We start from the raw sequence: 14,036 nt of genomic DNA on the forward strand, positions 1-14,036 counted from the left end.
CAAAGTCCATTAGGTGGCAGTATTGTAAAACATGTTTCCTTCTAGAAAAATGCTTTAAGAAAAAAAATTTACCAAAATGCCTTATCTCAAGCATGACATTTTGCAGTTAGTACGTATTATTTTCCATTTTCATTTCTCCCATATTTTGAACCAGCTTTTCCCTTTTTTTCTCTTACTACAAAAAAGCAATTGAGAAAAGAATAAATTTCATTGGGAATAAAAAACAATATGTTGTGGAAGGAAACCCAAAATATATACATTGTTAAAGAATGAATATTACAAACACTAGTTTGGCATGTTCGAATTTATTTCTTTGTAGCAATGATAAGTGAACAAACTTTAGGTAAAGGGGCTAATATTGGATGTCAGTTGAGAAACATACAATTTGCTGTACAAAGTTAATTAGAAATATTTTGTTGGGATCCAAAAATCAGCTCCATTAATCCAGAAAGAAAACTAGTATTTGTTTAGGCTGATAGGGCGAAACCAACCCGGTTGTTTCCCATGTCAAAAATAGAATAATACTCTTTAAGGAAGACATCACCCAGGATCCATAAAGGCTGCCCGGTTGAGGAAGTTAAATATGTTGGCTCAATTGCAAGTGAACAGTGGCCATTATTCTGTAAAAGAAAAAGAAATAAATTGTTTCAGATTCTGCCCCTATTGCAGAAAAGAAGGAACATCAAGCATATTTTAATGGAATCTGGATTTGGATTGTGTTTAAATTACATGACATAAAAACATTGTCTAACTCGGGTTCTCCACCTTATTATGTAATTGCCTAGCAGAATAATTTTCTAGGGCTTCCTTGCAAAGACATGGTATAAAATCCATATTATATGTGCCTCAGTATGCAGCTGATTCTTCAAGGGCAGCCACCTGTGTCATCTGCAAGTATTCTGACTGAATTATAGAAGGTAAATTACAGATCTGATAGCTCCAAATTAAGTGACATATTTTCTGTATAAATAAAGTAGCATGAGCATAATGCTATTTCTATGTGAGGTTATTACTGAGATATGGAACATTAAAATGAAATGGTTTCCAATAATGCACTGGAGAATTTAGAAAAGCATACTTACATTGAAGACATAAGCAGAAGGAGGAAGTGGCAACTGGGAGCCATTAATGAAAAAGGTAATGGTAGGCATATTCTGGACATTGTTGCAGTCCACCGCATACTGTGAAAGAACAAATGTAAGGGAAGGTTAAATTGAGGCAATAAGGCAATAAGAAACCTTTTCTTCAGCCTGTCAAATTTGCCTTTAAGCTGTGCAAAATGTCTTTGGGTCAATAAAATGATATACAGATTTTTTTATAGCTACTAGAGTGACAAAAAAAATAATTATTTTTAGTAGACTTAAATTTTATACTTCTGAGCTTACTTGCAAACCACTAGCAAAACTCTTTTTTTACAATTTTAAAAATTGTATTCTATATTGTAGCTCAGCAATGTACAAGTGTGCACAAAAAGGTATATTGTAAGAAATAGCATGCAACCTCCACCCTCTGTTATTTTGCAGTAAATACCCCCAAAATGCATACTAACTCTCACATAGATAAAATACAACAACACATTCACATCCTATTATGGAAAGCAGCCAAAACAAACATAAGAACAAGAAATGAGAAACTACATGAAATCAAAACTGATAGATTTCTTGAGTTGTAGTAGTAATACTTCCCTGAACAATCACAAAATTTGTTCAAAATTCTTTCCTCTACTTACTGAACCAGCATTTACAGTCTGAACAAAATCTGTTAAATATTGTTGTGGAATAGTTAGCCAAAATGTTCCCGTGTCCACAATGCCCTGGCAGCCTTCCCTGCACCAGCCAGTGGCCTTGTTGCCAATATAAAATCTATAGATAAGAACACAAAATATTACCAAAACAGTTACAAACAACTAAAGCAGACAACAATTGGTAAAACAAATAAAAGCCTATGGACTCTACATACAGCCTTTAATCAGCCTTTACCGACCAGATAGCCCACAAAGGCCATGATGGCTCAGGATGGTTGAAATCTAACAAATGTGGAAAGCATCAATTTGAGGAAGGCTGATCAAGAATCAATGGGACATTTAAATGCAGATGCCATACTTCATGGAGGAGTAGCTATAAATATTGGCACTATAGTTATGACCATGCATAAATATTGGTCAATATTTTACAATTAGTATGTCCACTAAACATTCTGCTGCATTTACAGAAGTAAACAGGCATGAATATTGCAATTGATCCTTGGAAAGATCTCTACTAGAAATTTTGGAAGCCAATTACCAACAAAAACATTTTTAAAAGCAAAATGAATGAGCTTTAAATATTCAATAGCTTCATGTGTGAGAGAATGTATCTCCTCTATTGATTTCATACTCCATAGTATATTAAGTTATTTAATATATTTGTTCAGTGGTGTACTTTGCTAAATTCAGTAACATTTTCTTTCGACCAGACATGCTTAGGATTGTGTTGCTAATGGCTTTTTATTAACTTTTCTTCATAAATGTACACTAAAACTCATAAGGCCTTCCTTCTTCTTGATGGAAAGGTCGTTTTTATTTATTTATTTTTATTTGTATTTAAAACAACCTTTACTTTTCTTTTTATTTATTTATTTTTAATTCAAACTTGTGGCTTGCAATTCTAGGGCTTTGAATGTGGTGATGGAAGTTAAGGTTTCAAATTTCCCTAATGAGAAACTCACCTGAAAATTACATCTCACTCTTTTCAATGATGAAGCCTTTTTTAATAAGTTGTTTTAAAATATTTTATTATTCTTACAAATAAAACATTGCCATAATACTGCTCTTTTCATAATTAAATTTATTAAGATGATTTGACATTGTGAATTTTGTTTCTATTATTGTTGCTGCTGACTCCATCTTGCTCCTTGGTCTGTTTTCTTTGTTGCTTCTTACACAGGTGTTATATTTACAGTAAGTTTTTTTAGTGTTCTGCACTCCACCCAAAGATGGCAGATGAATAGAATAGAATAGAATAGAATAGAATAGAATAGAATAGAATAGAATAGTAATTTGTATTTGAATAGAATAGAGCTGGAAGGGACCTTGGAGGTCTTCTAGTCCAGCCCCCTGCTCAAGCAGGAGAACCTATACCATCTCAGACAAGTGACTGTCTAGTCTATTCTTAAAAACCTCCAGTGATAGAGCACCCACGATTACTGAAGGGAAGCTATTTCATGGTTAGTTGTCCTCTCTGTTAGGAAGTTTCTCCTTAATTCCAGGTTGCTTCGCTCTTTGGTCAGTTTCCAACCATTGTTTCTTGTCTTGCCCTCTGGTGCTTTGGAAAATAGTTTGATACCCTCTTCTTTGTGGCAGTCCCTCAAATACTGGAATACTACTATTATGTAACCCCTGTTTCTTCTTTTCTTTACACTAGCCAAACCCAAGTCCCATAACCATTCTTTGTATGTTTTAGTCTCCAGGCCTTTGATCATCTTAGTTGCTCTTCTCTGAAGTTTTTCCAAAGTCTCAAATCTTCTTTGTAGTATGGTGACCAAAACTGATTGCAGCATTCCAGGTGTGGTCTTATTAGGGTTTTATAAAGCGGTACTAATACTTTGAGTGATCTTGATTCTATTCCTCTGTTTACACAAGCCAGGACTGTATTAGCTTTTTTGGCTGCTGCTGCACACTGCTGGCTCATAGTCAAGTGATTGTCCACTAGGACTCCAAGTCCCTCCTACAGTTACTGGTTCTGAGCCAGATCTTGCCTAATCTGTAGTTATATCTTTGATTTTTCCTGCCTAAATGTAAAACTTTGCTTTTCTCCACATTAAAATTCATTTTGTTGGATATGACCCATTGTTCAAGTTTGTCAAGATCTTTTTGGATCCTGAGTTTGTCTTCTGGGGTGTTGGCTATTCCTGCCAGTTTAGTGTCATCTCCAAATTGGATGAGTTTCCCTTCTATTCCCTTATCTAAGTCATTTATGAAGATTTTGAAGAGTACAGGGTCTAAGACAGAGCCTTGTGGTACCCCACTGCTTATTTCTCTCCATGTGGATGTAGTACCATTGAGGACTTCTCGCTGAGTACCGTTAGTCAGCCAGCTACAGATCCATCTTGAAGATGAGAACCACATCAGCCCTTTTCCAATCTTCAGGTACATCCCCGGTGCTCCAGGATTTTTGAAATGTATGGTGCAATATAGTTCTAGCCAATTGAGGATTTGGCTGCAAGCTGGCTGGCTGGCTGGCTGGATGGATGGGTGGGTGGATAGATGGTGAGAAGTGCCCATCTGTTTTCCAAGTTTTTTTCCTAGGCAGAAGAAGGCCTGTCTCTTTTTCCTTGCCACAAACATATTTAGAGGTAACAAACAAGTGTTAGATTAATCAGTTCTGCCAAAAGTCTAATGCAGCTAACCAGTGGGAAAAAGAATATCTTTCCATCAGCTCATTCAAATAAAATGGACGATATAAATCAGGAAGAAAGAATATCACTTACTCTTCTATACCGATCTGCCAGTAAAACTGGTCAGTTATAGGGGCCCAGGTAATTTCCCCAGTGTACATCTGGGGGTCAATGCCTCCCAATATCAGTTCTCCTCCATATTGAAAAGTTGGTTGGCTGAAAAGAGAATGAGAAAATGGGCAAAAGAAAGAGTATTAGCTATAGCTTTTCATCCGCTTGTGGACTTTTTGTATAGAATAAACAACCGTAGGATCATTTTCACCAGGAAATGTGGCCAGAAAATTAAAAAAAAAGTTGTTTGTTAAAAAATAACAATGAAGTAAACTGAGTACAGATTGTTGTCCATTAACTCTGAATATTCACCCATCCCAGGTTCCCCCATTGACATATGCATCCTTCATTCAACTCCACTGAGAATCATGTTTTTAAAGGCTATGAAACATTGAACTTTTCACAATTCCAACTGTGAGATAAGAATATAATTAAAAGTACTCATGAGGGTACGCTTCTTCTTTTTACACATGTACTCTGAATAAAGTAATCCTTAGTATATTCACTTAACAACATACGTTTTTAAACCAGCAATGATTTAACTCAAAAATAATTTTAAGTCTCTTTGTTATCCTGATGTTTCCCCTCTCTTTCAATATTATTCATTGCTTGAACTTGATTATATTTGTGATGATGGGATTGAGCCATGAAATAAAAGTAAATTGCTGTATTCCACATAACTCATTCTGGAAGAAAACCATAATTATTCTTACATGCTATGTCACAAATATGATGCGGTTAATCTTACCGTGAGAAGTAAAAGCTAAAAATGGGTTCAGAAATCTGATTTTGACTCATCATCTGGTTCAAGAGTATATATGATCCCCCATAATTTGGATTGGTCAAACCCAAAATGCCATCAAAGTCACTATAGTAGAAGGGATAGTTGGGTTCATCCACACTCAATCCAAACAGTTGTTTTTGAATTACAATATTCTGGATCTGAGAGACAAGATTGAAAAATGGTAATCCATAAAGATATATGATAAGCATAATGTCTTGTTCAAGTCAAGCTATCAAGGTTCTGATAGACTAGACCAAATAAATCAGAAATCTGAGGCTAAAAACAACCTCAAAGAACATGTTTATTGTTTACATAGTATTGGCATGGTCAAAAGCGAAACCAAGTCTGAAATTCCCCCCAAAGAGTCACACTGTTACAAAGTTAAACTTCCTATTCCAGTGCTATGCAATCAACTACATTTCCCAATAGAATAGTTTCGCAGGCTTTCTACCAAACTGCTCCCCCTCCCAATTTAACCGGCAAAAATAACCTTGGTTCCCATAGGACATTTAATTGTGTGAACTTACAGAATTCCTTCACATCCCCTCCCATCTTTGTGGCAACCTAGATAAAGCAAAATGGCTGTAGCCAAATTTGTTGTAGACACAAGCTTGATTTCTGGTGACTTCCATATCACTTTGTTTGCAATAGCATGGAAATGGTTTGCCACTGTCTAGTAAGGGCAGTGGTGGCTTGCTGAAAAGTTGAGATTATCCATATGCGAAAATGGTATTGTTTGTGGGAAGCAATAAAATAGTCAAGATGTTCTTTTTGTTGCTCGTTACAAATACAAAACATTGCTGTATTTCTGTTATATTGCCTTTTTTTTACTCCCCTGCAGATGCTGATAAGAGCTACCCCAATTATAGGATAAAGATGTGGTAGAATTTCATTAAGAGCCATTGTCCTAAATTAATTATATCATTTTTAACAAATATGCCAGTTATACCCACCAATGGTAGCAGATGTCTGACTGCCATAATTCATCCTTACAGGATTTCAAGATTATTTTATTTTATTGACATTGTAACACACACACAAAAAGTAGAGCAGGTGAGTACTGCAAGACCAGACTTTTTGAATAGCACCCTCTCACTGGAAACTTTTCTAGTGACTTTCTTGCATCCATTTAAGAAATAATGAAAGTGATTAGTATATCATTTTAATCAGAACACTGTTTCTATGGCTTTTATTATGTTAACAATTTACTTTCATTATGTTTATTCTCTTTAGATTTATGATCATTTTAATGCTTATTTTATGCATTGCTCCCCTAAAAGAGTTATAATTATAAGTGTAAATAAATAAGAGCTAATCCTAATGAATTAATTAGTGTAACATAGTTAAGGAATCAGTGGTTAACAATTGGTTAAAATCCACTCACCCGCACAGTATCAAAAGCTCGCATTATACTCAAGTCACCAAATCCATAGCGCAGGACGAAAATTTGTTCACTATAGCTGTAATAAGTAGATGACTGTTTTGGGTTAAATACATTATGGTTTCCTACAACAAAACAAGAAAAAAATAAAGAGTAGGAGTTTTGCTCTATATGTAGTGACTTGAAAACTGAGTTACGGTCTGCAACCCTGAAAAAGGTTCCTTGCCAATGGACAAGGTATAAATGGTTTAAAATAAGGGGAGATGTATTTGGTTTTGACAAAAATAAATATTTTCTCTAGAAGCAGACATTCAAAACATTCAGCAAGAGAGCGGATTACTCACCACAGGCCTTTGTTTTACAATATGTAGAAGGTACCCACAGAGTACCAGAGCCGGTGTCCAAAAGAACAAGAAAATCTTGTGGTGGAGTCCCAATGCTTATTTTTCCAAAGTAATAAGACTGTCAAATAAAAATATTTATGAGGCAGGTTTCACAAAAACTTCGGAATAGCTACCTCTCCCTGACAGTACATGCCCATCCTAGAGATTAAATAGGGGAGACACTCTTCCCTGAAATGTTGCCGTCTAGTGGGACCTCAGAAGTATCTCTATGACTACAGGAACCTCTTCTAGGGCTACAAACATTCAGGTGACTACAAAATGGCAGCAAAGAGGCACAGTGCACTGTTTGCTGCCATCTCACAGTATCCAGATTTTTGAAGTGCAAATCTTGGCAGCCCTATACAGAAACTAGATTTCTATTCATTCACAAAAACAGTTATTTTCTATTCTCACCTTGCCCATTCTCCATGAAAAAAGGAAAAAAACATTTTAAAATCTGAAGGGTTATTTGTCTTTTTAGCGGTGTTGGGTATGAAACGAACAAATAAACCAAACGGTTTAGTGTTCATTGAAGAGAGTACACTGGACTGTATGATGCTTTAAGACCAAGGCGTCTTGTTACTGTCAAATATAGTATTTGGATCCAATGTGACTTATTCAGAAGTAAATAGATTTATGATTCCAGTTGTAGACTACGTCACTTCTTTGGGAGTAAGTTATGCATGGACTGCTTGCCTTGTCTTTTATTTAATCGGAGTAAATCAATAAAGAGGAATTGCAGCCCTAACCCCGAAAGCTCACCAGTCATAGTAAAAAAAAAAAATCCCTAATACATATTACATTAAGCTGCTCTTTAATAAGATGGACATATCTGGGTATTAGAGTCTTGGACTTTAAGAGAGCTAATTTCAATAAACTTAGAGAACGTTTGGGAAGGATTCCATGGATGAGAATCCTCAAGGGGAAAACAACTCAAGAAGCTTGGGAAATTTTGAAAAGTGAGATAATAAAAGCCCAATCTAGCACAATACCAACAAAGAGGAAAAATAACAGCTCTCAAAAGAAACCAGCATGGCTGCATAAAGAACTCTCTGATAAATTGAAAGATAAAAAGGACAAGTATAGAAAGTGGAAAGAGGGACACATAACTAAGTTAGAATATCAGCAAATAGCCTGAGCCTGCAAAGATAAAGTGAGGAAAGCTAAGGCTCAAAATGAACTAAGGCTTGTGACCAAAGTCAAAAATAACAAAAAAAGCTTCTTTCAACATGTAAGAACAAGAAAAAAGTGAAGGAAATGATTGGTCCATTAGTGGGTGAAAGTGGCAAGAAGGTGACAAGCAACAGGGAGAAAGCAGAACTATTTAACTCGTTTTTCGCATCTGTCTTTACACAAAGGGAAAAAAGAGACCAACCTATCAAAAATAGTGCCATAAAAAACAGAATAGAAATACAAATTAAGATAGGCAAGAAAATGGTAAGTGAGCACCTCTCCAGCCTAGACAAGTTCAAATCACCAGGACCAGATGGATTACACCTCAAAGTTCTCAAGGAACTGGCAGATGTGATCTCAGAACCACTAAACTATATTTTTCAAAGATCCTGGAGCACTGGGAAACTACCAGAGGACTGGAAAAGAGCTGATGTAGTTCCCATCTTCAAAAAAGGGGAAAAAATGGATCCAGGAAATTACAGATCTACCAGCCTGACCTCAATACCTGGGAAGATTCTGGAAAAGATAATCAAACAACGAATCAGAGAACACCTACAGGCAAACAAAGTCATTACTAAAAGCCAACACATGTTTGTCAAAAACAGATCATGCCAGACAATACAGGACTTGAACACTGGGCGCTATCTAACAAAATGAAATTCAATTGTGAAAAAAGTAAGGTTCTACATTTAGGCAAGAAAAAACAAATGTACAGGTATAGTATAGGGGGTAACTTGCTCAATAGTAGTAACTGTGAGAGGGATCTCGGAGTCCTAGTGGACAATCACTTAAATATGAGCCAGCAGTGTGCTGTAGCTGCCAAAAAAGCCAACACAGTGCTGGGCTGCATTAACAGAGGGATAGAATCAAGATCTCATGAAGTATTAATACGACTTTAAAATGCCTTGGTAAGGTCACACTTGGAATACTACATCCAGTTTTGGTCACCACGATGCAAAAAAGATGCTGAGACTCTAGAAAGAGTACAGAGAAGAGCAACAAAGATGATTAGGGGACTGAGGCTAAAACATATAAGGAACGGTTGCTGGAATTGGGTATGTCTAGTTTAACGAAGAGAAGGACGAGGGGGGACATGTTAGCAGTGTTCCAATATGTCAGGGGCTGCCACAAAGAAGAGGGAGTCAAGCTATTCTCCAAGATGCCTGAAGGCAGGACAAGAAGCAACGGATGGAAACTGATCAAGGAGAGAAGCAACTTAGAACTAAGGAGAAACTTCCTGAAAGTTAGAACAATTAACCAGTGGAACAACCTGCCCCCAGAAGCAGTGAATGCTCCAACAGTGATCCAATCATGTGACACTAATAAAATACAGAGAACTATTTTTTCCTGGATGTTGCTGAATAATCAAGTAGCATCAAAAATTGACTGAAATAAATAAATGGATTGTATTCTTTCCTATGCTCAGGCATTAGCAGACAATTTACAGTTACTCATAGGAGAAAGAAAAGATGAAATAATTAAGTGATACTTCATTATACATAAATAACATCCTATTTGATTCTGAGAAGAGCTATCACAATGTACCAATAATAAACTAAAATGCTAGAGTTACAAAGTCAGATGGAGCAGGAAAAGGAAAAAACTCACGTCCAAATAATTGGTCATTGGTTCATATGTAGCACCAAATTTATTGAACTGATATTTTAATCCAGGGTCAATGTGGTATTTTTCCAAAAATTCTTCCAACACTCCATTCTCTCTCATATTTTCACGAATGGATTTTCCTTTCTTCAGAATGATTCTACATGCCAAGAAAGATAGTCAGAATGTCCTTGACTATCACAACAATCTGTATATTTTTTAATATTTTGTTACTAGAAACAATAGTATCCCACCGAACAAATACGACACAAACAGGAGATTAAGCAAAGAAGCAGAATGCTAAAGCTTGCCATGGAACAATAAAAACGTACTTTTGCCATTATTTTTTGACTAAAAGTGATGTGCTCTTGATTTTTTAATGCTATTTTCATTTAATATATGATCTTAACTGAGATACTCACCTATGTATACCTTTTGACAGGTGGATACAAACTAATGCCAGGATCAACGACTTCATGATGCTTGGCATCGTGGGGGATTATCTCAGGGAATCCAAAAATTTTGCCAACAACTAGGCTGCTCTCACTCCACTTTTATATCCAAGGCAACTGTTCACTGCTATTTAATCTCTTTGTTCTTGTGCCCCTATCTCTCTGTTTAATCTTATTGTAACAAGCCAATACCAACATATTTTGTTTTCTTTTGGATAATAGGAATTCTGTTTGATTTAGTTTCAACTGAATTTTTGCCCTTGATGTTAAATAAAAAACTAATAGAATTTGGCTTCGCAAAGCCTTACCTGCTAGCAAAGATAATATATGATCACATATCAATATGGAAAACTATAATCAGTTTCCTTGGAAGCTGTTCCATTGTTTTAAGAACTAATGGAAAATGAATGAATAATCCCAGTTGCTCTAGTATCTTTTTAAGGTTAGACAAGGTTATTTTTTTATACAATTTATGCTTATTAAAGTTTTGTTGAATCTTGGAAAACATGGTGGTTCTTTCCTGCATGAAATTTGATATTCCAGAACCAGATTGCGTCAATTCATCCTTCCATTCCCAGTTGTGAAAGTAAAAGAATCCCAAATTCTCAAGTGGAACAATCTGCCAGAGATGTTTCCAACTCACATTTTCTACTAATCCTTCATATATTTTATGAAAACATTTTTCACGTTTCATTTATCTGTGAGAAACATAAGCTGAACTACTATTTCAGATTTCCATATTTTTATTTAATAATCATAGATTAGTATTCTACACAATGACTTCCAGTGAGCACCATGACGAGCTGACATTCCACTGATTTATAAGATTGTACTGTATTTGTAAAGAAATCACTCCTGGATGCAGGATCCAGTCCAGGGAAATCTCTCCAAACGGACTGTTGAGATTATTCACACTTCCAGACAGCCACTTTTCTTGAGTAGACCACAGAAATTGTCACTCTGTGAGTGGCTTATGAACAGTTGGAAGTTTGGATGCTATCAAGCTCACCCCTGCAGCACAGCCTTCTATGGACATTGAGTTCTACTGAGTCTTATTTCCTAATCACTTTTTGGATTTCTTTTTGTAATTATTGCTGTTTTGTTGGAGAGACAAAGCCGCTTCAAGTCAGCAAGATTTTCCTGTATTCATTTGAAGTGTCCCTGTAGCCCTTAGAGGAAGATTGTACAAATTTGATTTTAAGAACTTTTGGAATATATGAGTTTTTGGATTATACAGCAAAAGAGTACCCAGGATATGGATTTCAAAAAATTAATTAAAAATTAAAAGTTAATAAAGTAATAAAACCAGGATAAAATCTAATGAATACAATAAGATAAATAAATAACTATGGATTAAGGGTCCAGACTGATTTGGAGTTATAGCTTTAATATAATTAGAGAAATTTTCTCACAAAAAATGGTGTTTGTTTTTCATATTTTATGATAAGAAAAAAATGGGGCAGAATTCTATAACAGGAGTTATTGTGCTTTTTTGCCTATCTTTTTGAAAAAATAATAGACAAACCTCTTGATAAAATGGACAAATTCTGTTGTGAGTAATCAATGTATAGATCAAGGACAAGGTGCAATGGATAATTTTGAAATTACTTTGAAGAGGGATTAACCATCGTAAGGAATAATATGGAGAAACCCAAAAATGAATTTGTATAACTCCTTCTTACTGGATATACAAAAGAATTTGGATTGAATGATTGAATTATCTGAATGATTTCTCGGGGGGGGGGGGAAGTACAAATGTTATTTATTGTTGTTGTTGTTCAATTGGCAAGTCATGTCTGATTCTTTGCAACTCCATGGACCATGGAGTCCCCCCCCCTTCCACTGTCTCCCGGAATTTACCCAAATTCATATTCATTGTGCCAATGACACTGTCTAACCAACTCATCCTTTTGCTGTCCCCTTCTCCTTTTGTCTTAAATCCAGTGGCGGGATTCAAATATGTGAACAATTGGTTCTCGTGTGGATGCTGCTTCCGGAAGTTCACTCTGGGCCTGGGCAACAAAAAATTAGCTGCTGGTTCTGCCGAACTGGTGCGAACTGGCTGAATCCCACCACTGCTTAAATCTTTCCCAACATCAGTGTCTTTTCTGATGAGATTTCAATTCTCATTAAGTGGCCAAAGTATTTGACCTTCAGCTTCAGTACCTCTCCTAAAGAACAGTGAGGGTTGATTTCCTTTATGAAATAAATATGCTAAAGTTTTAAAGGTTTTGTGGCTACAAAAGCAGATAAATAGAAAACCAGCTCTGGACTTCTTTCTGAATGGATTAAAAAATGAGAGCCTTAAAAATTCAGGGAAGATTTATTAAGTCAGTTTATTTATATAATTATATGAAGATAAGAAGATAAGATTATGACTTTTCCATGTAATTTTGGCAATGTATGTCCTCAGTTACCCAACCCTTATAGATCCTTAGTCTTGCCACAATTGATTGAAACACACACACCCTCCACTTCCTCTGATAGGTGGAGATACATTAGTGTCAGAACCACCCACTTCATGATGTCTTCATCAATACGATCCAAAAATTAGGTGCAGAGTTATTACTGTTGTGTCCCTAGCTTTATATTCCCAATAGCTGTCCTCTGCTGATTTTTTCTTTACTTTTGTTTACCTATATCATTATTCATATCAAAAATCCACATTTGCTTTCCTGGGTAGGATAGAAGAGCAATTTTTTAATTAGAATCTATTTAAATACTATGTGCCCTTGTTTTTTTAAACAACAAAAGAAGTTGAGTGATTATCAAAATTTTGCTAAGAAAATAGCAAAGAAAATCAGTGATAAGTTATCAATCAGCCATAATATAATCAGTTTCTTTGAAGGCTGTTCTCAAATGTTACAGAAGTAATAGAGGACAAGTTAGTAATGATAGCTGCTGTGACAAGAACTTAGTAAGTTCAGTTTCTGTTTGAGTTCAGTTATTATTAAAAAAATAAGTCAAGGCTTATTTTCCATAAAACGTTGGCTCATTTTTACAGATAACCTTGGAAACTAATAAAGAGTTAGATCCAAGCATACAGTAGAACTATTGAAATCCTAACTTATTAAATCTGTTAATTTGAGTCTGAAACCACCAATTCACTTATTAATACAGATAGTCCTTGACTTACTATCACAACTGAGCCCAAAATTTTTGTTGCTAAGCGAGACAGTTTTTAAGTTAATTTTGTCCCATTTTATAATCTTTCTTGCCAGCGTTGTTAAGTGAATCACTGCAGTTGTTAAGTTAGCAACATGGTTGTTAAGTGAATCTGGCTTCCCCATTGATTTAGCTTGTCAGAAGCTCACAAACGGTGATCAAATGACCCTGGGACACTGCAACCGTCATAAGTATGAGTCAGTTGCCAAGCATTTGAAATTTGATCTCATGCCCATGGGGATCCTGCAACAGTTGTAGGTGTAAAAAACGGTCATAACTCACTTTTTTCAGTGCTGTTGTAACTTTGAACAGTGATTAAATGAACTATTGTAAGTTGAGGACTACCTGTACACTGTTTATAAATATTTTTTCACTGAAACAAATTTCAAAACTTTTTATTGGAAATGATTTTAAATTGTGCTAAGTTCAGCCCTAGTCTTTCTGATTGATCCATGAGAGAGAGAGAGAGAGAGAGAGAGAGAGAGAGAGAGAGAGAGAGAGAGAGAGAGAGAGAGAGAGAGATTATAAAGCCACACTTTAATTGTTTAAATGTTTTAAATATTTCTAACTTTGGAGCCCTGTTCAGTGTTTGTTTCAATGCACAAAATTTA

At 35.6% G+C, this 14,036-nt stretch overlaps 1 protein-coding gene across 1 annotated transcript; it reads right to left on the reverse strand.

Annotated features, from left to right (window-relative positions):
• Nucleotides 1-289: 289 nt before the first annotated feature.
• On the reverse strand, nt 290-10,373 carry LOC120306537 (pepsin B-like). The gene is made up of 9 exons (XM_039339942.1): nt 10,231-10,373; nt 9,815-9,968; nt 6,995-7,112; nt 6,654-6,775; nt 5,234-5,427; nt 4,468-4,590; nt 1,730-1,862; nt 1,083-1,181; nt 290-620 (listed from the first exon to the last, which is right to left on the reverse strand). Exons 1-9 carry the CDS (start codon nt 10,296-10,298, stop codon nt 468-470), a joined length of 1,164 nt encoding a protein of 387 aa, XP_039195876.1. The 5' UTR covers nt 10,299-10,373; the 3' UTR covers nt 290-467.
• Between the last annotated feature and the right edge of the window lie 3,663 nt (nt 10,374-14,036).

This window comes from Crotalus tigris, unplaced genomic scaffold, assembly GCF_016545835.1.
Source record: "Crotalus tigris isolate CLP2741 ecotype Arizona unplaced genomic scaffold, ASM1654583v1 scf7180000017550.10884619, whole genome shotgun sequence".
NCBI lineage: Eukaryota > Metazoa > Chordata > Lepidosauria > Squamata > Viperidae > Crotalus > Crotalus tigris.

What these genes read in the sequence shown, in the direction of transcription:
- LOC120306537 (XM_039339942.1), bottom strand. Translation starts at nt 10,298, where the DNA reads ATGCCAAGCATCATGAAGTCGTTGATCCTGGCATTAGTTTGTATCCAC. An exon ending in GAGCTTTTGATACTGTGCGG is followed by an intron (nt 5,428 to 6,653) that starts GTGAGTGGATTT and finishes CTTGTCTCTCAG; the next exon opens with ATCCAGAATATTGTAATTCA. An exon ending in TTTAGCTTTTACTTCTCACG is followed by an intron (nt 4,591 to 5,233) that starts GTAAGATTAACC and finishes TTCTCTTTTCAG; the next exon opens with CCAACCAACTTTTCAATATG.